Below are 23,490 nucleotides of genomic sequence, written 5' to 3' on the forward strand. Positions count from 1 at the left end.
CCTGAAGCGTTGCGGCAATGCTGCCATCGCCATTCGGGACAATGCGCCGTGTGGGAACCGCTCGCTTTCGTCTTGAGCGAGATTGGGCTTTGTTGTGTCTTGGTCACGTGGATGCTCTTCGCAGGAAGCGATTTTCTTGCTGGGCGATGTCCATCCACTGCAATCTGCCCTCTGTCGAGTGCAACGACGCCATGTCCATCAGGTAGGCTCCGCAAGCTCTTTTGTTCATGCATTGGTGGACAGAAATGCTTCTCCGATAAGGCCACTGGCACTGACGATGGCAACGCTGGCGCTGCGGATCATCCAGAGACTTCATCGATCACCGGAAAAAGTCGGGCCTATCATGGTGGGTAGATCCGAGCGGATATGCTCATTTGATGCTGCAAGAGGGTGGGGCTGCATCGGTCAACATGAGCTCAGTCTGACCAGGTGCTGCTCATGTCGCCGAGGGATTGTTGGACTTGGAAGGGCGCTCGTATCGGCCGGTGCTGACCCGGATCGAGCCCGCTGCGGATTATCGAACTGATTCGATTGGAAATCTGATTTTGCGCCCTCTCTGCTCTCCCACCCATCGTCTGCTATGGACGCTCGATCCAAATCGGCAGGGACGACTTCAATGCCATCCGAGCCAAGAAGGATGACAGCGACTTCAATGAAGACCAGATGATAAAGGTGAGTGTTTGGCCGGCGAGGTGATACTGGGCCGCTGGCCTGAATCGTTGGATATCACGATAGATCTCTCTCGTGACACTATCGAGCGGTTTGAACGGCCCTGTTGTTGCCGGACTGTCGTACTGAGGCTCCTGCCGATCCATAGTATCGAAAGAAACTGGACCAGGAACGGCAGGCCAAGCTGGACTCGCGGGCCAAGGAGAAGAAAGAAAAGTCCAAGAAGAGCAAGAAGAAGAAGGACAAGGACAGGGACCAGAAGAAGAAAAAATCCAGTAGCAGCAGCAGCACCAAGAAGCGAAAGAAGCACGACAGTAGCGACGACTCGAGCGACGACTCGAGCGATGACGAGCGCCGCGAGCGACGGCATGGCAGCTCGGATTCGGACGATGAGCCCCGCAGACGAAAGCAGCGAGAGGCCGCTGACGACTCGGACGAGCACCAGAGACGCAGAGATGCTGTCGAGTCTGCTGATCGCCGCGATCGTCGAGAGCACAACGACGAGCAGAGCCACAGGAGCCCCAGGGACGACGGTGCTGGCACTGAAGCAGGGCGGTCTCGACACAGTCATGATGAGCACCGCCGTCACGACGACCACGACCGTCGTCAACATCACGGGCACGACGGACAACATGGCGATCGCCATGACAAAAGCGAACCGTCCAGGCGCGATGACCCGATAGACAAGAGCCACTCGAGCCGAAAGAACTCCCCGAACGATCGTCAATAGCAAGCGCGGTCGTATATCTCCAGCCGAGCGACCCCATCTCTGGCGCAGCTGGCGCTCCGGATACGAATGAAGCTGTTGCCAGTCTGCACACTGGTCCGCTGCTGGCACAGCAGTTTGGTGATGTTCTGCACCTTGGCCTACCAAGTCTGTGCCAACGGTGCCGACGGACATGGCGCTGCCGATTCAAAGCGTGAAGCATCTTCGTGTCGCTGCAGCGACGACAGACCCACAGCCTGGGGCAAGGCCGGATCAGAGTGCACTATCACGCTACTCTCGGTCCCTGAGAACCCGCACCGTTGTCGCTGGGGTTCGTGCACACTTTCTGGGGCGGGTCAGGCCTCCTCAATATATTGATAATCCATCAGTGGGCATTATCGAATAGCGGCTTCATGGACTCGTCATCGCATGTGCCAGCTGGCGCAAGGCATCGTCTATGTCGCCATAAGCATCGCTCCGAGGCGCCGCAGTCCGAGTGCTGATCGCTGTGGCTGTTCACACAAGCACAAGCGGCGGGAGCATGTTTCCAGAAACCCAATGCTCTGCAAACTTCTCAGGATGGTAGAGATGACACTCGAGGGTACCCAGAGAGCCAGAGACATGGTGACGATGTACCAAGGAGGATTTGTATTGCAACATCCGACCATCACGCAGACAAATGCTCCTTGATTGCAACTCGCAGATTGTAATGGTGTCGGGGATGCAAGTGGCAGGTTCGCACCGGATGCATTAGCCCTCCCAGAAGGTGGGCAGCTGGTTTCCAGGGACAAAAATGCGCTCGACCCCTCCCTCGGTTATTACCGCCAAGCGAATACAGCCACCGGACGAGCCATCTCTTGACATTGCCAGCGCGATCGCTAGTGCCGTCGGTTGAGCCCAGAAACAAGCAGAGACGTCATCGGCGATGCATCCGTCGACAATGACGAGGAGTGGGTGTCAGAATCAGATTGTGCTCGCACAGCGGGTATACAGGAGCTCTGCTTCTGGAATGCGGCTCAAGCCGAGTCCACAGACCATGCGCTCGACACACCAAAGTGCACCGGAAACAGAGGTGCACTGTCTGGCTTATCAAAGCAACTTCGATCTCGCATATGGGCTTACCGCTCTTGGTGAACTCGATGGCCTCTTCCCGGGTGAAGCCGTCTCGGTAGTGGGCATCGCAGTAGCCATAGATGTAGGTCGAGCCCGATCCACCAATCGCAAAGGGGCCCTTGTGCAGCGAGCCGCCCAGCGGAATCGAGTAGACGCTTGGCCCGTCATGCTTGTCCCAGCCGCCGACGATGATTCCAGCAGAAAGACTGTCCTTGTTTTGATAGACAATGTCCTTGAATAGTCTGGCGGCCGTCTCGACACGAGGGGCCTCGCCGTGCTGGACACTGGGTCAATCAAGTCCGAGAGGGGTCGATGAGCTGGGCTGGCTGGCCATTTTTGCACCCACCACCGTTCAGCCTGTGACTCGGCTGATCCTGGCGACCAGCCCAGCGAGCATAAATATCCGAGCGACGTACGTGTAAATTTGAAGGTAGTAGTGGATGATGTCGGCGATGGCTTGGGTGTCGGCTGCACTTCCACTGCGGCAACAGAAGATGCGATCGTGGATTGGTGTCAACTTGTCGGTGACTCTGTTTGCTACAAGGCCATGGAATGGGGGATACGGGTGAGTCGGAGCTCTCGGCTGCAGCGACGATCGGATCTGCACAGCCCTCGCCCAACGATTCGAAGCCAACGGCTCGGCGCAAGCAGAAAGGACCAGCTCGGTCGATGCCGGTGCGGTGCCTACCGATATAGGAGCCCATCGTGGTTCTCGAGTCAGCGCCAACAATGACACCGTCTTTGTACTGGACCGCCATGATGGTGGTCTTGAATAATCGGCACAGGACAGGTTAGGTCAGCGCGAGCTCGGCGATATCTTTGGGCTGGCGGATCAACAGCCAGGCGATGTGCGCCTGCAAAATGAGCGACTGCTTTGGTTCACGATGCTGAGGAACACGGGGCGCGGGACACACTTACTCCCAGGTTCATCTCTCCGGGCTTCAAACGCTCCATCTTGATCTCGCTTGCTGGTAGGGTGCGGTGTTGGTGTCGGTGTTGAGCCGGTGTTGAGTCGGTGTTGAGCCGGTGTTGAGTCGGTGTTGATGCGCAAGACAGAGGCCGTTCGATGATCAGGCAGCCAGGACGCATCTGGCCACGTCCGCGAGCGAGCCAGGGTCGCAAACGTGGGTGCACGTGACTCGACCCATGCTGTGGCGCTGCTCCGGCCAGGTGTGGCGATGCGCCCTGTGGTTGTGGGCAGAGCCAGAGCGCCCTGTGGTTGTGGCAAGGGCAGAGCGCCCATCGAAACAGCAAGCATGTTCAATGAGCTACTGAGACCCGATTTCGATTTTATTTGAGCAAATGGGGGGCCATGTTCGGTCAACTTTGTCATGTTGAACAGCGCGCCAAAGGAGGTGAAGCTAAGGGTGCTGTGAGATCAGGTCCATTGGCGAGCCGAGATAGCAAACGGCAGTCTCAGTGTCCAGGACTACAAAGCTCGCTGTGATCGAATACAATGAGCCTCTGGATGGTCTGTACTTGCAATTAGAACTTGATGAGATCCTTCAAGGACTCGGCAGTGTCCTCGTGCAGCTCAAACAAGTAGCGCTGGGCACCTGTGCCAAGACTCCACATGGCATAGCCTTTTCTGGTCTTGTGGAGCTTCCGGGTGGATTCGGTCGAAATCGAGGTGACCTGCAGATCGGCGGTCACAGAGGAGCGCGACACATCAAACACCTGGCTGTTTTTGAGTCGGATGTCGGCCGATGAGCTCCTCGCATCAGGAGGACTCTGTGTACGGATGAGGGACGAGTGTTTTAGTGATGCAGGGACGGAAGGGGCAGCGAATGCAGCGTGAGCACAACGTGCCAGTCGAGTTCCCAGCGATTCCTCCAAGCGATGCCTTTCCCAGCGATGCTGGATACAGAGATTTCAACAGCGGGAACAACACAGCACATCTCTTTGGCATCTGTCCGGCCCTCCCGGTGCTGCCTGAATCATACCGTGTGCGTAAACACCAAGGTATTGTTGTCAACGACGTAGAGGTGGCAGTTGACGAGAACTTCGGTGCGGCCGCCACTGATGGTCTGCTTGTATAGCGTCACCGAGGGCAGGCAAGCCACAGGGCGCAACAGCTCGTCTTTGTACTTGCGAGCACTTCCGTTACCCCGAGTTCCGGTTTTGAGGGCTGTGGTGGTGCTCATTACTCCAGCCTTGGAATCAGCGGCTTTGACTCCAATGCTGGGATCGACTCTCAGGAGCGAAACCATGACAAATGGGATCAAGAGCGGCATGGCTGCGATGGCCATGAGGAAGTAGTAGACGAAGAACAAAGAAATGCCCGGTAGCATCATCATGAATATCGACAGCAGCAGGTAGACCACCGTCAGATTCCTGCGTATTCAAAATCAGAAGCAAAAATCGTAAGTCGACTCTGGAGATCTTCTTGACTGCCTTGACTGCCTTGACTGCCTTGACTGCCTTGACTGCCTTAATGGACTTTGCGGCTTGCGCCAATCGAGACATGCACCGCAGCAAAACCTACACGGCAGACACCAGGACAAACTTTGTATCGTATCTGCAGTTTGCAAGCAAATAGCGTGAGAGACAGCATGGTTGCTGTGTGAGCCTCGGTATCCGAATCACGCCAGCATCGGCGTCAGACTTTCCAAGGATTTCTTACGCATAACATTTGGCATTGCGGGTCTGGAAGGCGAGGACACTGGCCAAAATAAGCCAGGCAAGATTGAAGACCAAGTAGAGCAGCGACACCATCATTTCTGTCGTCGGGTCCGTTCCCGCACAAGTCACGTAGATGTCGAACTCGGTCTGGTAGATGTGCAGCGCATACGGGACCATACTGCCAGTCATTTCTCTTCCAACCGAAATAAGCTGGTATTGGAATGGTGTTGTCGGGCACGATTGGAAAAGCAATCAAGCCAGTCAGACGGTGGTGTTCCCTGGTGCATCTTAGCAAGCCACGCAGTCCTCAACATCAAAGGATTGCCGATACTGCAATATGAGGGGCGAGCACGGTGTGCAACACTGTGTTGAGCTATTACCACATCCATTATAAACGTCGCCGAGCAAATAAATACGGGCAGGAGTGTTGGAAGCTTGGTTTCTTTGAGAGTATGTGACTTCGACGTTTGCAGATATCCTAGCCGCATTTGACATGTAAGTCTGTTGGACCAGGAATGCATCCAAGCAGATCGGGGGGAATATTGGCTTGTAGCTTACGTATAGTCCTCGAGAGAAGACACCTGTGCAGAGTTTGGCATATCAGTCAATTGAACTGGTAGATTCTCATCTTTGCGCTGTAGTATGGCGAGAGGCATCTTACCCATGCACGAAGGACATCATGAGATTGACCCAGAAGTAATACTCAACGATGCAGTTCCTCCTTGTCGGCACGCCAATCTCGGTAATCACGCAGATCATACACAAGATAATGTAGGCGTTCGCTGGCGAGCCAGGGATATCACGTCAGAAGCATGGCATCTTCATACAGGGACCGTTTCCATGGGATATGGGCTGGCGGCAAGCCAACTGGCTCACAAGTAATGCGGCAACTCACCAAAGAACAGATAGAGCAAATTGAAATACTTCATTGTCTCGCTGCTTGTCACGGTGAGGAAGACTGCGTATATGAACAGTGATGCACAGGCAACGATGATTATCACGGCGATCGTTGTGAGGGCAGTGGCCCCGCTGCTTCCCCACTGGACGTTGAGGTAGTTGTACGGCGGATAGTCTGTCGGCAGCTTCAAAAGCGGCGAGGAAGTGTTCGTGACCGACGTCCCAAAGGTCGTCGTGTTCATAAAATAGATCTCGCAGCTTTCAGGCATGAAGTTGTCGACAGTGACATAAGCTTCGACCGTGTCGGTTATGTTTCCCATATTCAGTGTCTGTACAACATTTAGAAAGTCAGGTTTGTGATTCAGCTGAAACAAACCGCCTTGTGGTAGGATCTTACCTCGCTGTGGACCGAAAAAGTTCTTGTGGGGCGTTCATAAGTGTCAGTATGATCGTGAAATCTGTCAGCGTACGTTGCAGTGACTCACCCAGTAACACGGTTTCCGAACGCTGGGACGTAAATGAAGAGTAAGAACACCGGTGAGTGGTAAGAACATGTGGGGCAAGCCAACATTCCGAAACTCGCTGTAGAGCGGCTCGACAAGTGTACGCACAGTCATAATCCAGGACTCCGGAGGCGCCACTAAAGGTCAAGTTCAAGAATGATTCTGTGGACAGCTGGCTCGACGTCAACGTGTTGTTTGCTATGATGCTGAAGCTGACGCCAGATTTGAGAAGCTTGGAGTTATGAAACCAGGTTCGACCGTACCAGCGTTAGTTGTGAGCACATAGCAGCAACAGAACGATAATGAGCTTGCTCGATACACATGCCAGAGACCGGGAGTGTACTCACTCGATCAAACGCCTTAGCGGCTGTCATAACACAGTCGTATGTGAGACTGGGGCGGTAGATATAAAAGTATGAGAATACATTCGTCACATGGTTGGTGGGCGTTGCTGCGAATCGATGTGTGGCATACGATAATACGTACACTGCGACCGGGAGCAGGTTCACTTCGGGAAATCCAAGTGCGCTGACTGAGTTGTTGTACTCAATGAACGAAGGCCGTGTTGGATCCACAGTCTCGGGGCCGTATCTACGCCATACGTAGAGTGATGTGAGATCAGTGCTCTCGATGCAGCGGGACTGTCAATCCATACAAGAGCTCGGCTATACAAACGCGCCACAGCAGAATTATCTTACGCATAAAAGTTCCTGCACCATTCGGCGATATCGGTTTGGGTGGTGAGTGGTGAGTGGTGAGTACCGGATCTGAATACATCGCAATAGATGCTGTAGACCAGTGCAACACTTCCTTACATATTGATCCCGCTGTGGAGTACGAAAAATGGTCAGAATACTTTGGCTTGAATCAAAGTCGAGCAACAAGCCGCAAGTCTCGTTGAATGCGGAGGCGGCTCAAGAAATATGTGATTTTGGTATCGATGCACACTCACTAGTCGCGCACGTAGGTTCCATTGATTGGTCCGCCTGCTTGAGGCACCAAAGTTGTGTTGAAATTTGTATAAAAGTTGACGGACTCGAGCAGGGTGTTGACATCCGAGTTCATAAGGCCCTCATGAGTCAACCATGTGTATTGTGGTGCGTCCAGACCGTACCTATCAATGTATTCGGTGGAATGTAGTCAGCCGGATCAGCAGCCCCAAGCCACTCGGGCTCTCAGCGTCCGATGCGCATTCGGGTCGTGCTTACTTCTTGCCCTGGGAGTATTCGCGATAGTGACATGGAAATGTGTCGTTTAAGCATGTAAGTGATTTTGGATGCCGCCATGGTGTCAGTGCAGCCAAGTTATCAAGTCGAGCGCTGGTAGCAGTCCTTACATAGAGATAGGATACCGTGGCGGGGAGGATAGAGCACATGCAGACGATCACCCGGACGTTGGAGTTTTTAACGGTTTTCAGCTGAGCTGTGTAGTCCGATGTGGTTGCTCCTTGTGATGCAATCGTTACTTGCGGATACACATTGAGCCCGAGGATTCCGGCCTGGTCCAGAAACCCAGGCAGAAAAGTTGGTCCGACTGGATCAGAAACCGGGTCCTGAGGTCGGAATCGCGGTTAGTTGAGTTTGTGTTCATACGTGGCAGACTGATGCACGGACAACGAGATACCGAACTGCAACCATCACGGCGATTCGACGGAGGCCCATGTTGTAGAGCCAAACGGCCATCGCTAGAATCGGAAATCAAACGAACATTCAGCTCTTTCGTCACTCTACGAGGGAGTGGCTTGCAACAGATCGCACTCGCAAGTCACTCAAGATGCAGTGCTATGATCTTATTTCCATTTCCACGCCTATGTCATGGGAATGTGCAGGAATGCGTGGGCCCTGGAGCGGTGGGCATGCCGTGAATGTGGGCCAACCCACCTCGACCCTTGAGCTCGGCCTGAGGAATGGTGCGATAGAAAGTTGGGTATGTCTGTCGATTTTGGAGCTACACGAAACATGGGTGAGATCAAGGGCCGTCTTGATATCGACGGCGTACGTTCTCAGGTTGAAGTGCATCGCATTTGGGCTCACTCACCGAGCTGTCCGAAATAATAGGCGAACACATCTAGAGTGGCGCCAGATCCGCATCAATAACCATATTTCTCGAGCGGCCAAGCTCCGAGCGTACCGATCGACGTTTGCGTGCACTCTCCTTTCATGTGGGCTCGGCTCCAAGATACACACCGGAACATTCTGAACTCCAGCCCAAAGCGCCTCCATCTTCACAGAGTCACCCGCCACGATCGAATCTCCGATGAGTAGATTGGCGCCCGAGTTGACCAGTGCGCGTGCAGCCATGAGCTATCAGAGAGTAAGGCGGTTTCGATGAGCGAATGTGCATGCTGTCGAGGGTGCCAACCAGCATTGGGGTGATGAGCTGGGAGGAGGCAGTTGGATGTACATACGCCCTGTGCCGTGTTTCCAAGCGAGCCGTAGGTATTGGCTGTATAGCCGACCAAACGCTGTGGAGGTGCCAAAGCAGCCGGATGTGAGACATGGTTTTGGTCAGGGGATCCACGGCCGGGTCAAGAGAGCCAAAGCTGCGCCAGACTCGTATCGATGCAGCCTTGCTAATCGTCTTACGATGCCAGGGAGGATGTCGTCCCTGCGAGCCAGGTCAATGGAGACGCGTGTGAGCGCAAATCACCGCGGGACCAAGCACAGGACAGTCCAAGGGGCATACCTGGTGTTGATGACATTGATCGCCGCCTGCATCCCAGCTTGCCTGGAGGAAGGTCCGCCGGGTCAGCATCGTCTCGTGAGCACAGATGCATATTATCACCCGTTCAGGCACGGCAGAGGCATTTGCGCCGCAGCTTACATGAGCTGTGCCTCCAGGGACGTATACCACACATAGTAGGCGTATTGGGGTGGAGCATTTACGCCGATGAGACTGAAGAAGGCCATCGAGCCGATCTTGAGGACCTGCGTGCTGTTGGTGACATTCTTGCAGCGAACGAGTGTGCACAAGAGTGCGAAACAGAGTGCCCCGTAGAGGGTCCCGTTATGCAGTCGCATCTTCGCAGGTTGAAGCTAATTATGCCGTGTCAAATGTATCAGATCGAACCAAGAGGGGACCGGGGTGGAGAGTGCGGTGGACCGTGGAGAAAAGTGGGCCGAAGAGAGAGTGGGACCGCCGGAGCGAGCAGCGCCCTCATCGTGCGCAGGTCCGATTGGCAAGGGTGCTGCGAGTGGGTATGTGCGATATGGCATCGCTCCTATGAAGAGGACGTCAGTCGGGCACTGTCGACGAGGGCCTTCCAAAGGGACATATGTACCACCTTGAGAAGTGATTGGGGGGTGACAACTCTATCCACTGCCGCCATCGACACTGCTCAAGATGCAACGGATCACGTCTCTCGCAATGACAGGCCATACCAACGGAATACGCACCCACCAAGCACCAAAACAGACACAGGATCGAAGGTGGATCGACCCGCACGCGTGGTGCCCAGGAGGACCTGTGGGCATTCGCGATCCCAGAGAGCGGGGTGACCGCGTCCGAGTCACCACTGCTCTCGTGCCCTGGTCAGGTGCCGGCGTGTCGTCGCTGCGCACACACGTGAGCTGCGCAGCACGCGTTTCCTTGTGCCGGGGCCTTGTTGCGGCGTGCGCGTGTGCGCGCGTGACGCCTGGCCAATCGCCGGGCCCGTCCCTTCTGCGCCCGCGCCGGCTCTTTGGCCACCCTCAAAAACCCTGTGGGACCAGCCTGTTCGGCCGAAAACCTGCCCGCTCTTGCCTGCTCTTGCCTGCTCTTGCCTGCTCTTGTCCGTTCTTGCCTGCCAACCCATCATCTGCACGTCCCTCGTCTCGGCTCGATCTGCCTCTCATGGACAAGTACCACAAACACCATAGCCACTCTGGCGCCGGCTCGGCGTTCTCCCTGCGCACTCTGCGAAAGTCAACCCTGTTCAAGCTCGCGGCCGCGGCAGCCATCCTCTATGTTGGTCGCTCAATCTTCTTCTCCCCGTCCACCGACTCGTCCTCCCGGCTGCAGATGCTTGCCGAAGAGCCCGTCTCGGAGGTTGTTCAAAGTAGGCCTCCCCCGACCAAACAGTCGCCACCATCTTCGTCGCAGCTCTTGCTTGTCCTTCACGATGACCAGCAATCTGCATCCTCCTCCAACGCTGCCACAACGATTTCTCCCCCCCCCCAAATCACTGACGTGCATGTTCATTTCTGGCACCTCAAGGCCCTGGGGAATACGTTCCTGACCTGGATATCCTCGAAGACATGCTCGTTGGTACGCTCGACCTGCCAGGCCGGATCTTGGGTCGCCCGCTGCTCTGCCATGGCCTCGCTGCTCACTCACCGTCATCTCCAACCAGACCCCACCAGCTCGCACGGACCCACGCCGTTTCTCCAGTCGATTAGGTAGCGATGCTTGCGTTGGTCTCGTTCGGAGATGGAGCCAATGGGACCGCCGCCACCCGAAGGCCGCACTGCCATTTGTCGTCTCTGCTGACATGCTGCCTCTCCCCGCCATCCTCCCAGGATCTGTATGTGGCACGATGACGGACCCAGCGACGGAACGGGCGGCGATAACCCCTCGCTCTCCGTTGGTGCACACATGACCGCTGCCGCCGAGTGGGTGAGTGTTTGGTTGCGTATTACCGAGGCCAAGACGCTCGCAATGCCGCTGGAGAGACTTGTCGCAGACGACAAGCCGAGATGGACAAGCGTTGTTATCGCCCTGTGGCACGCAATCGCTCATCATGGCAACGACTGGGTCGTCTCCTAACCGTGCTCCCACACCCACCATCGCCAGGTACGAACCGCCTTCCACGACGCCGCGACATACAACAAGAACGATCGGTCTGGGGGGCTCGATGGCTCTGTTCAGTTTGAAGGAACTCGAGAAGAGAACCTGAGCAACCTCAAGGACTCGGGCGTTCCGTTCAACGTCGAGTTCTTCCGACAGTACATGGCCCCGGGTGTCTCTCGTATGTATGCCGAGCTGTCCGTACAAGCATGGTGCGGCAATCATATCAGGGTCGCTCCATTGCCGCTCCATTGCCGCTCCATTGCCGCTCCATTGCCGCTCCAAGACGGCGCCTGTCGGGTGATTGCTGTGCTGTATGCTGACTGCCGATTGCTATGATCAATGTGCCGACGCATTCAAATGTCCAGTCGCCGACATTATTGCCTTGGCCGCCGTCGCCTCCGTCAAGGTCTGCAGCGGGCCCGCTGTTCCCTACAAGTACGGGCGAGTCGACGCCACCGCCGCCAACGAGCCCAATCTGGTTCCGCTCGAGACAGAGCATGTCGACAAGCAGATGGACAAGTTTGCGCGCATGAACTTTACCAAGGAGGAGGCCATTGCCATGGTGGCCTGTGGCCACACGCTTGGCCGTGTGCATCACCACAACAAGCCCAAGCTCGTTCCCAGCAACAAGTACTACACTGGCTTCTTTGATGACAGCTATGCTCGGTTTGATAACAACATTGCCAAAAACTACGTAAACGGCGGCGGCAACATTGTGAACCCCCTGGCCAACCCGGACGGTCCTCGAGAGCTCGGCGCCATGTCAGATGCCGATCTCTTTGCTTCTGACAAGAACGTGACAATCAAGAGGTGGGATCTTGAGTCGAAAGCACTGTCCAGCTTGCCGTAGTCTTGGCTCATGACTAACTTGATTATGGCGGACGGACTCGGCTCTTTCTATGCTCCTTTGCATTGCAAATCTCCGCCAGACTTGCCAAATCGTCGACATACTTTGCGGCCACCTGCCAGAGGGTCTTTGACAAAATGATCAACGGCATGACCAACTTCAAAAACCCCAAGCAAAAGACGCTCCAGGGCCCAATTCGTTTCCGGACCCTGCGTCTGCCTTACTACGACTGGTCCCTGGACCCGTCGAGCTCCACCTTGAAGGGATATGTCAAGTACTTTTCATCCAGCATCCCGAACAACGAAATCATCCGCCTCGAGATCTTTTACACCGATGCCAAGATGGGCAAGATCGTGAAGGCCCTGGACCTCATTGCCGGCGATAACTGGAAGCCGCCGGTCTATTCGATGGAAACAACCCCGGTCTGGGGACTGACGACGCAGATTCCGGTGTCGTTCACGTTCGATGCAGCCCATGGCGTGGTAAGTTGGGCGGCATAGCGGTCATGCGGCGGGTGGTCTTCTGGAACGAGGGTATGCGGTGTGTCGCTGTCGACGATGGCTCTAGTCATGTCCAATGTGCTAACCTCGCTGCCTCCGTATGCCTTCTGCAGCAATACGTCTTTGCCCGCTCACACGCAGCCGACGGCACCGTCGCCTGGTCCAACTCGTCCATCACTGGCAAGGGCAGCTACGCTGCATCTATTCCGCCCCTAATCTAATCTAATCTAATTCCACGCCTCCCCCGGCCTTTGCACTGTGGCAGCGGCGCTCGATTGCCCCGCTTGTTCGTCCCTCTCTGCTATGAGCTGCCCGAGATGTCCAGCGTGTTTGGATGGATGAGACGATGTGTCCCGCTGCTCATTCAACACGCTGTGGCCGTATTCCTTGTTTTGTGTTTCCCAGCAACAGGCACCGGCTGGATCCAGGCCCGCCCCGGCTCCAGCCACTTTGTCCACGTGACGATGATCGGGGAAATTCTCCGATTGGTCGATCGCGGCGCGCAGCACACTCGTTTTTCTGCTCCAGCCGGCTCGAGTGCACTCGAGCCAGGTGTCGGTGCGGCGCCTCGCTCGCGAGATAAATCCGTCGGTGCTCGCCATTCTCTTTCTGCCCTCCCTTTCGAATCTCGCTGTTCAACTTCGAGCGAAGCCTTCACTGTCCCCGATTTCCCTCGGTTATCAACAGAACATCTCTCCAAAATGGGTCGCATGCACGCTCCTGGCAAGGGTATCTCCTCCTCTGCCCTCCCCTACCGCCGCACTCCCGCCTCCTGGGTCAAGACCACCCCCGATGAGGTCATTGAGCAGATCCTGAAGCTCTCCAAGAAGGGTCTCACTCCCTCCCAGATCGGTGTCATTCTCCGGTGAGCTCCCGTGTGCAGTTAGAGAGGCCGATTGGGTGGTCTTTTGCTCCGGGAGACGGACAGGACTCGACTGGACCGGACTGGACTGGATCTCAAACCAGAACGCGGGACCAGCCCGATTCGGCAGGATTTGGATACGGAACCTTTGGACGAACAGAGGCTCCCCGACCTGGTGGTCTGGCAGAGCTTGAACGTGGCTCGTCCTAATCGACCGATGCGCTTCTGTTGCGACTCTGCTCCTCAGTGACTCCCACGGCATTGCCCAGGTCAAGTCCGTCACCGGTAACAAGATCCTCCGTATCCTCAAGTCCAACGGTGTCGCCCCCTCCATCCCCGAGGATCTTTACCACCTGATCAAGAAGGCCATCCAGGTCCGCAAGCACCTCGAGAAGTTCCGCAAGGACATGGACTCCAAGTTCCGTCTCATTCTGATCGAGTCCCGTATCCACCGTCTTGCCCGCTACTACAAGACCGCCGGCCAGCTCCCTCCCAACTGGAAATAGTATCCTTTTTGAATAACCGCGCGGTTCCTTGCCGCCGCTGCCTGATTGCTGTCTGCCGCCTGATGATGCCTGCATCTGCTGTTGCCACTGCTGCTTCATGCATGCCTCTGATCAGAGCGCTGCTGGGGCCCACCTCTATCATCGGTCGTTATTGGACATTACGTGAGATGAATCTGCCTTGGCCCGGCCCCCCGGTGCTGGGGCGATTACAGGCTTGCTAATCGTCGACTTCCTTAACTCAGCACTCACCTTTCTCTTCAATCAACTCTAGCGAGGCCGCCACTGCCTCCACCCTCATTGCCTAAGCGGCGACGAGTGCGCCGGCTCGGGAATCGCCCGCTGCTTCCTGTAGCCCGAAGGAGAACGCCATGGCTTCCGAGCGATATTGTATTCAATAAAGCAAAGGAGCGTACATTCGCAACCCCTGGGATCCTTGCATTTGTTCCCTCGCATCGCCGATCTGTGGCTCACAGATACATGCGGTCGTATTTGCTGTCGTCGGTGCTGTAGCTGGACTGGACGACGGGCGTGGCTGCGGCGCTCTCTGCGGAGAACGACAGCCCCAGAAGCTGACACAGCGAGTCTGAGAACTGGCGGATCTGTTGCGGTTGGGAGTGCCGCGCGAGGGAAGCATTTGTTATCGGTGCCGAACAGCTGCTGTGGTTGCGAGTGTGCATATATATATATGCTCAGTCTGGCGCACATACCTCCTCCGTTCCATAGCGAGCAGACGGCCGCTCGCGCTTCGTCGGCAGAATCAGGCCTCCGACCTGGAGCCCCTGTGTCTCGAGCGCCTGGACGATGTGCAGCGCAGTATGGTCGTTGACATCGGCGCTTGTCTTGAGCACAGGAAGATTCGCTGTCGCCGTGGGCACCGGCACCGTTGGCAAAAGCGCCGTTGGCGGTGAGTTCATTGACAATATGCCACTTGGCCAGCGCCATCTGAACACAGACAATCACTCATTGCCGCACCCGCTTGGCGAGCTGCATGGTTGTTGCGCTGATCATTCTCACCTTCGGCAGGATATCCGTTGAGCGAGAAAAAGTGGGGCTTGGACGGATGCGAGGCAACATCGACGGCAGCGACGACAAGCACCCGTTTGGCTCCGTGCTTGTGCAGGAAGCGAGCTAACGACACTGCAAAGTGCGGTGCCTTTCCGGAAGCAATCTTGGCGGAGACCGAGACCAGCGAGACCTGCGTGGACAGACAACAGCAGCCGCCCGCTTGAGCACCCTACGACCGTTTGATGCGCTGCAGAGGCGATGCGGCCGAGTCAACAGGGACATGCGCGGAGCAGACGTACATGGATCGACGATCCCTTGCTGACGGTGGTGATTTGGATGGGGCCCTCGACCTCCTCAAAGCCGCACCAGGTGTATTCGGCGGCATATGTCCGGACTGCCTGGGGATCGTCGATCTCCCGGAGCAAGCGATATGTGCCGGCAAGGTCGTTGAAGGCCACGACGACAAATTCATCGAGACCAGGCACAGCCTGTGCGGACGGGCACGGGACAAGATCCAGCAGCAGTCGGGAATCCATGGTAACAGAACGGTGATAGATCGGAGGCAAGGCGAGGCAAGGCAAGCGAGGCAAGGCAAGCGAGGCAAGCGAGGCAAGGCAAGCGAGGCAAGGCAGGGCGATGCGGGGCGGGGCGGGGGCGACAGATCCTGGGGTCTCGGCGGAAATAGTCAAGGCAGCAGTGTGCTGATGAACAAAAGTCAACCCAGAGCAGAGCCAGCCTGGTCCAGAACAGGCAACGCCGATGCAGGAATGCCCCAAGCCGGGGTGGCCTGGTCGATTGGTGCTGCGCACATGCCCCAGCTGCGCAGCGCCCATGATTTCTCGGCTCTGTCGGGTTCATCCCGGCCACAGGTCCTCGGCCCGATCTGCGTCGTTGGGGGGAGGGGAGCCTGCGCTCGTCAAGCACGCATCAGACACCCACCAGGCGCCCCTCGAGCGTTTCGGCTGGAGCCGCTGCTTCGAGTAACTCCCCGACCGCTGCATCGAGTACCTCCCCGACCGCTGCATCCCGCGATGGCCATGTCGCCAAACGGCTCCCGATCCATGTCCAAGCTCGATGATGCCCTCCATGCCGTCCTCCTGAAACGAGCCGAGAGCGGCCTCTTGCGCGCACTGATCGAGCCGCCCAAGATCGACTTTGCTTCGAACGACTATCTGTCGCTCGCCCGCAACCCGTCCATCCATGCCAGGGTCCTTCGGTTGCAGCAAGATTCATTCAACCGCAGCCCTGCCCCATCGCCCCCTTCCGGCGGATCGACAGGCTCACGTTTGCTTTCCGGAAACTCGGCGACGGCTTCCTTGCTTGAAGGCCATCTTGCTCGGTTCCACCAAGCACCCGCGGCCCTGCTCTTCAATTCTGGATACGATGCCAATCTTTCGCTCTTTGCAACGCTGCCCCAGCCCGGCGACTACATCATCATCGACTCTCTCATCCACGCCTCTGTCCACGACGGATGCAAAATCTCCAGAGCCAAGCAAGTTCTGCAGTTTGCCCACAACTCTGCTGCCGATCTCCGGCGCCAGATCGACGCCATCCTCGCCCACCACGGCCGCCAAACCTCGACAATGCCCAACATCGTTGTCGGCGTCGAGAGCCTATATTCAATGGACGGCGATACGGCTCCGCTCCGTGAGCTCGTCGAGGTCTGCGAGTCCTTCACCAACGTCCATTTGATTGTGGACGAGGCGCATGCGACCGGGTGCTATGGACCCAGCGGCGAAGGGGTTGTTGTGCAGCTCGGTCTCCAGGATCGCATCTTTGCGAGGCTCCACACCTTTGGCAAGGCAGTTGGATGTCATGGAGGTGAGCATCGTTCGTTGTACCTGCGTCCGGTACCTGCATCCGGTACCTGAGATTCGCATATTAACGCAATCCGTGTCGTGCCTATTTTCCACCGTGTCCACAGCCGTTGTTGTCGGTTCGCCGATCCTGAAGGAGTACTTGATCAACTACGCCCGGCCATTGATCTACTCGACGTTCATGTCCCATCACAATCTGCTCGCCATTCGATGCGCATACGACTATCTGGAAGAGCATGCCTCCGAGGTAACGCCGCACAGGGTGCTGATGACGAGATTGCGGCTGTCGCTCTCGATAACTACTGTCCATCATGCGATCTGGTGGGCTGCGGCTTTGCCTCGTTCGCCCCTGGATCTCTGACCGGTCTGACACCGTTCTATTCAGCTCCAGAGTCGGCTCCACAACCTGATCCGTGAATTCAGAGAATGTATCCAAGCCACAGCCATCCCACCGCATTACATCCTCCCTTCCGATAGTCCCATCCAGGGCATCATTGTTCCTGGAAACGCCGAGTGCTCATCGGTTTGCACCCAGCTGCAAGGCCTCGGCTTTGATGTTCGGCCCATTCGCTCCCCAACAGTCCCCAAGGGCGAGGAGCGTCTGCGCATCTGTCTTCACCTCCACAACGATTCGGCCCAGATCCATCAACTGGTGCGGGCTCTCTCTCAGATCCTGGCCCGTACCAACTCTCCGAGGCCAGTGCCGCGGTCGAAACTCTAGCTTGCCATGCGGCCTCTGTCAAGTCGATCGAACCCATAGAGTCCAATACATAGCACGTTCACGCATGAGCCTGAGGAAGGTCAATGCTTTTGCTCAGAAACGTGGGAAGGCTTGATGACAGCATATTCAGAACGAAACGGGACAGAGCGTCCCTGAGTTTCCGCGGTGGGAAGGCCATCGGATTGCACTCTTGTCTTTGTTGGCCATGCAGCGACTTGGTTGGTTATGAGGGGGGTATCGTCTTGAGGAACTCGATCAATCTCCTGTGACGATGGACCGGCATGCATTCGGGACTCTGGATGACTCCATGGCTTCTCGACATCAAGATCGTTGGGTGACTCGAGTCGCTTGGCTTCCAGTCTCGCTGAACACACAGGTTGGTCATGATAGGATGGGCAGTGCGTGTACCCAGGACCGGAAAATGGGAAGGCCCGGACTCAAAACAAGGTGTCCTGTTTCAACATGGGTGCGCTGAGTGTTGGGCCGGGTGTGCATCGCAGCTTGCTGCTCCCGGTATCGGCACTGATGTGCTGGGCTGTTCCCCACAATGCTGGACTGCTAGAGCTCAACCGACGTCACCGAATCAGACCCGCTCCCGCTGGCCAACACCCGAATCTATCAAACTTGACGCCAGACCATCGACCGACTCCACTGCTTCCTGTCGAGCGATCGAATCCTCCGAGATCGTTCATCGGATATCGGCTGGGATATCCCGACGTTGAGTCGCGTCGAACTGCACCGCTGTTCCCAGGCCCGGTGCCCAAATCAACTGCATCCAGCTGTTGCATCGAGCAACTGTGTCAGACTCTATCATTTCCCTCTCTTGGAAGCAATATCTTATCCAGACCGCGACCCCCCGCTAACATATAGCCATGCCCCCCAAGAAGAAAGGAAAGGGTAAAAAGTCCGGCGGTGGCAAGAAGAGGCGGAAGAGCTCAGGCATCCGAATGAAAGGAAAGCCGCTCACGGCCGAGCAAGCGTCGACTTTGATGACATATTTGCTGTAAGTTCCCGAGTCGGTATCGACGCCGGGATGCCTTGCCGGTGGACTTGGGGGGGGGGTCGGCAACATCATTCAGGGCTACGACCGAGAAGGACATGCAACTTTACATTATGTTCCTTTCGCTTTTAGAGTCGAGTCTCGGAAACAGTCGATTGCGCTCTACAAAGAATGGTGTCATGAGGAGTAAGCCCAGCGCACCGTCCTTGCACACCCACAGCGTAGTTGGCTACAATATCGCCGCCATCATCCCAGCCGTAGTTCGTTTCTGAGCCCGTCAAGTGTGGGATAAAACTCGCCGCACGGAACTTGGCGGAGCTGATCAATTGTTGAGCCTTGTTCTTGTGCTTGCACTCGACACAGAAAGGAGACAATGCGTCGGCTACGATCGAAGCTCAAGCACATACAACAGGATCAGGTAATCGCTTGAACCCAGATCGAATCGATTCTCTGTGTCTCGGCGCACTTGCTAGACTTTGTCCAGAGAGGCTATCCATGTGTTTCCCGCCATGCTCAAGTTCCAGCTGCTTGTGCATATCACTGACTGGATAATGAACATCTGGGTGGCGTCTGGCCGCAACAGTACGAAACCATCAAGAGCACCGTCGATGCCACCGAGACGCTGGACAGTCGCATCATCACCACCGAGAGCGAGCAGGAGCAGCTTCCCGAGATGTCGATCGACAGGAAGCTCGCCCGGCAGCGCGATGAGATTGAAGGTAAGCCGCGCTACGAAGCAGCCAACCAGGGGCTAAATGCTTGACCAGTATGCTGAATCGACAGCATTCATAACTGGCCCGGACAACCCAGAGCTCCAGACCACCCTGGATCGCCTGGAAGAGGAAATGAGCAAGATCAAGCTCAACAACGAAGACATGACCCGCTTCCAGAACGAGGGCGGTGCACTGCAGCTGGAAACAGTCCTGTCCCAGCTCAAGGAAGACGCCCTCTCTGCCCGTGACCGCCACGAGGCGGAGGTTGAGAGTCTCAAGAAAAAGCATGAGAACAGCTTGATATCCACTGATAAGCGGGCCGAGCGCATCATCGAGGACCTCGAGACGGTGGCTAGCAAGGTGAGCGAATGGCACCACATGCATTGCGAAAGCTTGGGTCTGTCTGGGAGTGATGAGCATAAGTAGGTTCTTTGCTTGGCCCCAGTAAAATGCGGTCGCCAGAGGCGCTGGTCCGAAGCGAGTCGACCATGCCATGCGATGTGCATATCCGGGATACACCAGAGCATGCATTGCTGACCACCCTGTCGCTCTTTCTCGGCGTAGCACGTCATGGGAGACATCCCGGACCCAATTGTGACCATGGTGCGCAAGAATCGGCAGCTCAAAGCCAACTTGATCACCATTCGCCAAGAAGAGATTGAGCTGAAAAGGAAACTCCAGGGCCTCGAACAGGAGAACATGACCCTTGTCGAGCGGAGTATACAGGTCGACTGGAACATGCTCTACGGAGACGACGGCAGTCTCGAATTTGGCGTCCCAAGCTCCTCCGAGTGCGACAGTGATCACAGCCCGGAGGAGCTTAGCGACGACAATGACGATCAACCCGATGCACAAAGTCTGCCATCGAACCCTGCCCGCTGTAAGCCAACTGCTGAAAACGATGTCGACGAGCCCTCGGTTCACGATCCCTGCACACACAGTCGCGGGAGCGCCAAGCGAGTCCGCTTTAACCAAGTCCCTGACCCCACCCCGGAGGAGCCTCAGCCCGACCAACGAGAGCCCGCTCGCCCCACGCATCCGTCTGGGCGAGTTCTGGCTCCGCTTTCGTCCTTTACCTCGTCGACGTTCGCTTTACCGACAGTCCAGAGTCGGACGACCTTACTTCCACTACCATCAAACCTCGATCTTGCCATGAAAGAAGTCATCTCGCTTGAGATGGCTCGCCGGAAGAAGCAAACTGAGCAAACAGGGGTCAACGGAATGGCAGTGCGTCTCGGCAAGCTGGACTTGGAACTTGGCGGTCCGCCGAGATACTACTCCAAGCTTGTCAATACCTATCCATACCCGCCCATGCCGGCGATTTCTCCTGTCAAGAACAAATGAGTGGCGGCACCGCAGACCGACTGCCCGTATCGTCAACTGCCCATAAGCGTCGTGTCTGACGGTGTATCCTTGGTCACTGGAGTCACAAAATCGAAGGGAGCATCCCATTTCAAGTCAGCAGTCAATTTTGTCCTAGATCTTGACCACACTCCTAGCACACAGCGACCATGCATTGGGATTTTGTCCGAGGAATATGGCGGAGGTAATGAACATGGTGGATGTGATGGATGTGATGATCATGGTGGATGTGATGGATTTGACGGAGGAAATGGATGAAATGAACGTATTCCAGTCGAGAACATTGCGTTGTCTTGATTTGAACACACTCATTCTTGGGGGGCAGGTCATTCAAGTAGTACCCCCCCCCGCCTGGAGAAGGAAAAATGCAGGGACAATACTCGTTTTCGCTCTGGTTTCAGAGGCCTGAACCCCGTTGAACTTCCGTAGGTTCCAACGATCAAACCGTGCGATTGATTTTGTTGGTTTGGGAAGCATGGTCTTGAATATGCCTGTGGCGACCATCAATTGACATACTGAGATCATGTTGGTGGTTGCGTTGGTGTGGGAGTGGTGCATACATCGGAACATCCGAGCACCTCTGTGGTCTCTCGATATCAATATACTCGGGTGGTTCGAGTCGCTTGGTTTCCAGGCACTGTGAGAATACTGTTTGGGCATGGTTGCGATGGGCGGTGGGTATTCACGTTCCAGAACAAAAAATAGTCCTGGCCAAAGTAGAGTGTCCCCGTTCCAAAATGGGTATGCAAGAAAGCGGAATTGATCGAGTTTGGGTGACACTCCTATTTCGTCGAGGACAAGCCGTTGCGACAGCACTCAAAGCTGGAACGCACGAGGCAATCAGCTGAAGTTTTCAGAAGCCACTTCAACATGCCCAAAGTGGAGAGGGCTCCCTGTTCCTGAGCCAGGGTTGTCGTTGTGGCCTGGATCGTGAATACACTCCCATCCATCATGACCAATCAATGTGCCAAGGAAATGGGAGTCGGAGCGACCGGAGAAGGTCGAGTGTCTTGATATCAAGAATAGTTCGCACGAAGCTATTCAAATGCCGGATGCATACAGCCACACCCTCACATCGCAACATCCATGCCAGTCAACCAGGTGCGTTCGAGTTCTGGCTGGGTGACACATGTCCCGAAACAGCAGGTCTGTATGAGGACGGTATCATCAAACGACACCATGTGGACGGAATCAACAAGCAAGCAGCACATCGCCCCTCAAATACCCCCACTGTCGCCTCTGCTCCGCGTCGTCTCGCCTCTCAGATCGGCCTCGGTCTGTCTCCCATCTGCGGCCTGTCTCCATCCGCCACGCCGGCTTCAATCGAAACTATGAGAATCATACCTGGTCGAGGAGGACCTCGCTCGCTTCGACCTGCTCACCATCCTGGTCACAAGTCTATCGAGTCCCTGGAAGGCATACCGAAAGTCCTTCCCTTGGTCACATGGGTTAACCCCAGTAAATCCATTCGACTGACTTGGCTCCATGGACTGTCAAATGTGCCAATGCTGCTTGAGCTAGACATTCCAACCGATATCGAAGGCATCGTGGATGTTCCCGAGGAGCTCCCGTCTCTCACCAAGCTCACAATATCCTCGCACATGCCCCACAACATCTTGAACCAACTCCCAACAATGTCAAAGCTCAATCATCTCGTCCTCTCAACTCAATTTGTGAGCCTGGCCGATCTGCATGTGAATCAAAGCTCCCTCACAGTCCTCGACTTGCAAGATTGCTGCGAATTGAAGTCGTTGGATGACATTCCCTCGTATCCCAAGCTCGAGATTCTTTACGCCCCTCGGTCGATAAAGAGAGTCAGCGGACTCGTCGACAAGCTTCCCTCGCTCAAGACACTGCACTTGGACTCAAGTATGAGGCCATCACATCATTCCCTGTTGGTTGACACGTTTGGCCGATATGCTGGCTCTTTCAGACTTCGAAAGGTGATTTCCGGGCTTCCGAAGGGATGCCGAGTTGTGTTCAACGATTCGTTCGAGTACACCTTTGGCCGATTCTTGAGGTAGCTCGGCATGGAGCTGCTCAATGTCATGTGCTTCTTTCTCCAGGTTGTGTACTCGATACTCTCCATTCCACTCCGTTTCGGTTTGTTTCTTCTAATTCAAATTTCTATCTCACACTTCCAATATCTCACTTCATCCGATCAGATTGTGTGATATTCGTACTGAAGGACGGCTCTGGTGCTGCGGTGTGAGACGAGCCTGCTTTGTGGTTGCCGAACCCGAAGCGAGTCCAAATCCCTCATAATCTATGACAGTCCACACACCGCACTTGGCCATGGACTCAATCGAGAGCAGACACCAGTTGTCGTGGACATCCTGGGGCACTGCCTTCTCCCGCATTCTCGCTGGTGGATCTCCGTGAGTGATGATGGTACATTGCAAGGAGCAGTCCACCCAGACCCCAACGAGATAACTGTGGTGTCCTCGATGCACACCCCCATCGCCACCATGATCGAGTATCCGTGGAAGCAACGCATGAGAAATGACAGAGGATCGAAAGCACGCACCACACTCCTGCATTGCACGTCAATGCCAGTCGAGACCATGCTCCCGAATCCAACCGCCACGTCCAACCGATCATTGTGAGGAATTGCTGACGCGATTGTCCTTCTTTGCTCCCAATGAGCTCTTTGTGCTGTCCAATCCGGGCTGCCATCCAGTATCACGTGGCTATGCGCAGTACAAACAACGCGCTCTCGTGCGCGCTTGTTTCAGAGTCGCGCTCCCAAATCGAGCAGTGCCATTTGCCTGTGATACAGCCGCTTGCCATGTCGGGTGTCGATAAATCCTGGCCGCTGTTCCATCACCATCGCCCTCCAGGTTTCTTTCCACGATGCCCGTGCTCGAAACTGCCGCTGCC

General features: G+C 55.8%; 9 protein-coding genes across 9 annotated transcripts; 6 read left to right on the forward strand and 3 right to left on the reverse strand.

Annotated features, from left to right (window-relative positions):
* Window positions 1-170: 170 nt before the first annotated feature.
* BJ171DRAFT_600706 (uncharacterized protein) lies at window positions 171-1,352 on the forward strand (the record flags this gene model as incomplete). Its single annotated transcript, XM_053115039.1, has 5 exons — window positions 171-202; window positions 308-346; window positions 606-672; window positions 818-1,154; window positions 1,237-1,352. The coding sequence occupies exons 1-5, from the start codon at window positions 192-194 to the stop codon at window positions 1,350-1,352; spliced, it is 570 nt and encodes a 189-aa protein (XP_052964778.1). The 5' UTR covers window positions 171-191.
* Window positions 1,353-2,000: 648 nt separating this feature from the next.
* BJ171DRAFT_513013 (nucleophile aminohydrolase) lies at window positions 2,001-3,532 on the reverse strand. The gene is made up of 5 exons (XM_053111711.1): window positions 3,407-3,532; window positions 3,177-3,255; window positions 2,905-3,025; window positions 2,498-2,772; window positions 2,001-2,253 (listed from the first exon to the last, which is right to left on the reverse strand). The coding sequence occupies exons 1-5, from the start codon at window positions 3,440-3,442 to the stop codon at window positions 2,126-2,128; spliced, it is 639 nt and encodes a 212-aa protein (XP_052964779.1). The 5' UTR covers window positions 3,443-3,532; the 3' UTR covers window positions 2,001-2,125.
* A 196-nt stretch (window positions 3,533-3,728) lies between these two features.
* On the reverse strand, window positions 3,729-9,530 carry BJ171DRAFT_600708 (periplasmic binding protein-like I; the record flags this gene model as incomplete). Its single annotated transcript, XM_053115040.1, has 26 exons — window positions 3,729-4,219; window positions 4,432-4,822; window positions 4,974-5,006; window positions 5,112-5,320; window positions 5,491-5,588; window positions 5,669-5,691; window positions 5,772-5,892; window positions 6,006-6,336; window positions 6,405-6,426; window positions 6,493-6,514; window positions 6,619-6,742; window positions 6,858-6,903; window positions 6,997-7,101; window positions 7,209-7,220; window positions 7,326-7,337; window positions 7,463-7,624; window positions 7,719-7,726; window positions 7,847-8,062; window positions 8,103-8,194; window positions 8,391-8,442; window positions 8,548-8,577; window positions 8,697-8,813; window positions 8,918-8,974; window positions 9,096-9,117; window positions 9,196-9,237; window positions 9,334-9,530. The coding sequence occupies 26 exons, from the start codon at window positions 9,528-9,530 to the stop codon at window positions 3,974-3,976; spliced, it is 2,790 nt and encodes a 929-aa protein (XP_052964780.1). The 3' UTR covers window positions 3,729-3,973.
* A 706-nt stretch (window positions 9,531-10,236) lies between these two features.
* On the forward strand, window positions 10,237-13,143 carry BJ171DRAFT_165944 (heme peroxidase). The gene is made up of 8 exons (XM_053105911.1): window positions 10,237-10,546; window positions 10,705-10,755; window positions 10,841-10,886; window positions 11,007-11,103; window positions 11,281-11,455; window positions 11,643-12,087; window positions 12,207-12,606; window positions 12,738-13,143. The coding sequence occupies exons 1-8, from the start codon at window positions 10,342-10,344 to the stop codon at window positions 12,843-12,845; spliced, it is 1,527 nt and encodes a 508-aa protein (XP_052964781.1). The 5' UTR covers window positions 10,237-10,341; the 3' UTR covers window positions 12,846-13,143.
* A 28-nt stretch (window positions 13,144-13,171) lies between these two features.
* BJ171DRAFT_513016 (40S ribosomal protein S13) lies at window positions 13,172-14,414 on the forward strand. Its single transcript, XM_053111712.1, has 3 exons — window positions 13,172-13,489; window positions 13,734-13,991; window positions 14,264-14,414. Exons 1-3 carry the CDS (start codon window positions 13,326-13,328, stop codon window positions 14,295-14,297), a joined length of 456 nt encoding a protein of 151 aa, XP_052964782.1. The 5' UTR covers window positions 13,172-13,325; the 3' UTR covers window positions 14,298-14,414.
* BJ171DRAFT_513018 (uncharacterized protein) lies at window positions 14,415-15,602 on the reverse strand. Its single transcript, XM_053111713.1, has 4 exons — window positions 15,297-15,602; window positions 15,007-15,187; window positions 14,700-14,851; window positions 14,415-14,591 (listed from the first exon to the last, which is right to left on the reverse strand). Exons 1-4 carry the CDS (start codon window positions 15,531-15,533, stop codon window positions 14,460-14,462), a joined length of 702 nt encoding a protein of 233 aa, XP_052964783.1. The 5' UTR covers window positions 15,534-15,602; the 3' UTR covers window positions 14,415-14,459.
* On the forward strand, window positions 15,579-17,658 carry BJ171DRAFT_513020 (8-amino-7-oxononanoate synthase). The gene is made up of 3 exons (XM_053111714.1): window positions 15,579-16,818; window positions 16,922-17,061; window positions 17,200-17,658. The coding sequence occupies exons 1-3, from the start codon at window positions 16,029-16,031 to the stop codon at window positions 17,533-17,535; spliced, it is 1,266 nt and encodes a 421-aa protein (XP_052964784.1). The 5' UTR covers window positions 15,579-16,028; the 3' UTR covers window positions 17,536-17,658.
* A 749-nt stretch (window positions 17,659-18,407) lies between these two features.
* BJ171DRAFT_583826 (uncharacterized protein) lies at window positions 18,408-20,592 on the forward strand (the record flags this gene model as incomplete). The annotated part of the gene is made up of 6 exons (XM_053114270.1): window positions 18,408-18,538; window positions 18,668-18,721; window positions 18,899-18,953; window positions 19,119-19,254; window positions 19,346-19,608; window positions 19,813-20,592. The coding sequence occupies 6 exons, from the start codon at window positions 18,408-18,410 to the stop codon at window positions 20,590-20,592; spliced, it is 1,419 nt and encodes a 472-aa protein (XP_052964785.1).
* A 1,510-nt stretch (window positions 20,593-22,102) lies between these two features.
* On the forward strand, window positions 22,103-22,661 carry BJ171DRAFT_513027 (uncharacterized protein). The gene has a single exon (XM_053111715.1). It carries the CDS (start codon window positions 22,116-22,118, stop codon window positions 22,632-22,634), a length of 519 nt encoding a protein of 172 aa, XP_052964786.1. The 5' UTR covers window positions 22,103-22,115; the 3' UTR covers window positions 22,635-22,661.
* Window positions 22,662-23,490: the final 829 nt, after the last annotated feature.

This window comes from Polychytrium aggregatum, assembly GCF_025602895.1.
Source record: "Polychytrium aggregatum strain JEL109 chromosome Unknown BJ171scaffold_29, whole genome shotgun sequence".
Taxonomy (NCBI): Eukaryota; Fungi; Chytridiomycota; class Chytridiomycetes; order Polychytriales; genus Polychytrium; species Polychytrium aggregatum.

Bases quoted from the DNA above. Each gene is read 5' to 3' on its own strand.
- BJ171DRAFT_513013 (XM_053111711.1), bottom strand. From the start codon at position 3,442: ATGGAGCGTTTGAAGCCCGGAGAGATGAACCTGGGA. The intron at 2,773-2,904 runs GTACGTCGCTCG...TGATTGACCCAG, and splicing joins TACTACCTTCAAATTTACAC to TGTCCAGCACGGCGAGGCCC. The intron at 2,254-2,497 runs GTAAGCCCATAT...CGACGGCACTAG, and splicing joins CATCGAGTTCACCAAGAGCG to CGATCGCGCTGGCAATGTCA.
- BJ171DRAFT_165944 (XM_053105911.1), top strand. From the start codon at position 10,342: ATGGACAAGTACCACAAACACCATAGCCACTCTGGCGCCGGCTCGGCG. The intron at 11,456-11,642 runs GTATGTATGCCG...TCAAATGTCCAG, and splicing joins CATGGCCCCGGGTGTCTCTC to TCGCCGACATTATTGCCTTG. The intron at 12,088-12,206 runs GTGGGATCTTGA...AATCTCCGCCAG, and splicing joins AAGAACGTGACAATCAAGAG to ACTTGCCAAATCGTCGACAT.
- BJ171DRAFT_513016 (XM_053111712.1), top strand. From the start codon at position 13,326: ATGGGTCGCATGCACGCTCCTGGCAAGGGTATCTCCTCCTCTGCCCTC. The intron at 13,490-13,733 runs GTGAGCTCCCGT...TCTGCTCCTCAG, and splicing joins CAGATCGGTGTCATTCTCCG to TGACTCCCACGGCATTGCCC. The intron at 13,992-14,263 runs GTATCCTTTTTG...AATCAACTCTAG, and splicing joins CTCCCTCCCAACTGGAAATA to CGAGGCCGCCACTGCCTCCA.
- BJ171DRAFT_513018 (XM_053111713.1), bottom strand. From the start codon at position 15,533: ATGGATTCCCGACTGCTGCTGGATCTTGTCCCGTGCCCGTCCGCACAG. The intron at 14,852-15,006 runs GTGAGAATGATC...CCACGGCGACAG, and splicing joins CAACGGATATCCTGCCGAAG to CGAATCTTCCTGTGCTCAAG. The intron at 14,592-14,699 runs GTATGTGCGCCA...CAACCGCAACAG, and splicing joins CTCGCTATGGAACGGAGGAG to ATCCGCCAGTTCTCAGACTC.
- BJ171DRAFT_513020 (XM_053111714.1), top strand. From the start codon at position 16,029: ATGGCCATGTCGCCAAACGGCTCCCGATCCATGTCCAAGCTCGATGAT. The intron at 16,819-16,921 runs GTGAGCATCGTT...CCGTGTCCACAG, and splicing joins GGCAGTTGGATGTCATGGAG to CCGTTGTTGTCGGTTCGCCG. The intron at 17,062-17,199 runs GTAACGCCGCAC...CGTTCTATTCAG, and splicing joins TGGAAGAGCATGCCTCCGAG to CTCCAGAGTCGGCTCCACAA.
- BJ171DRAFT_513027 (XM_053111715.1), top strand. From the start codon at position 22,116: ATGCTGCTTGAGCTAGACATTCCAACCGATATCGAAGGCATCGTGGAT.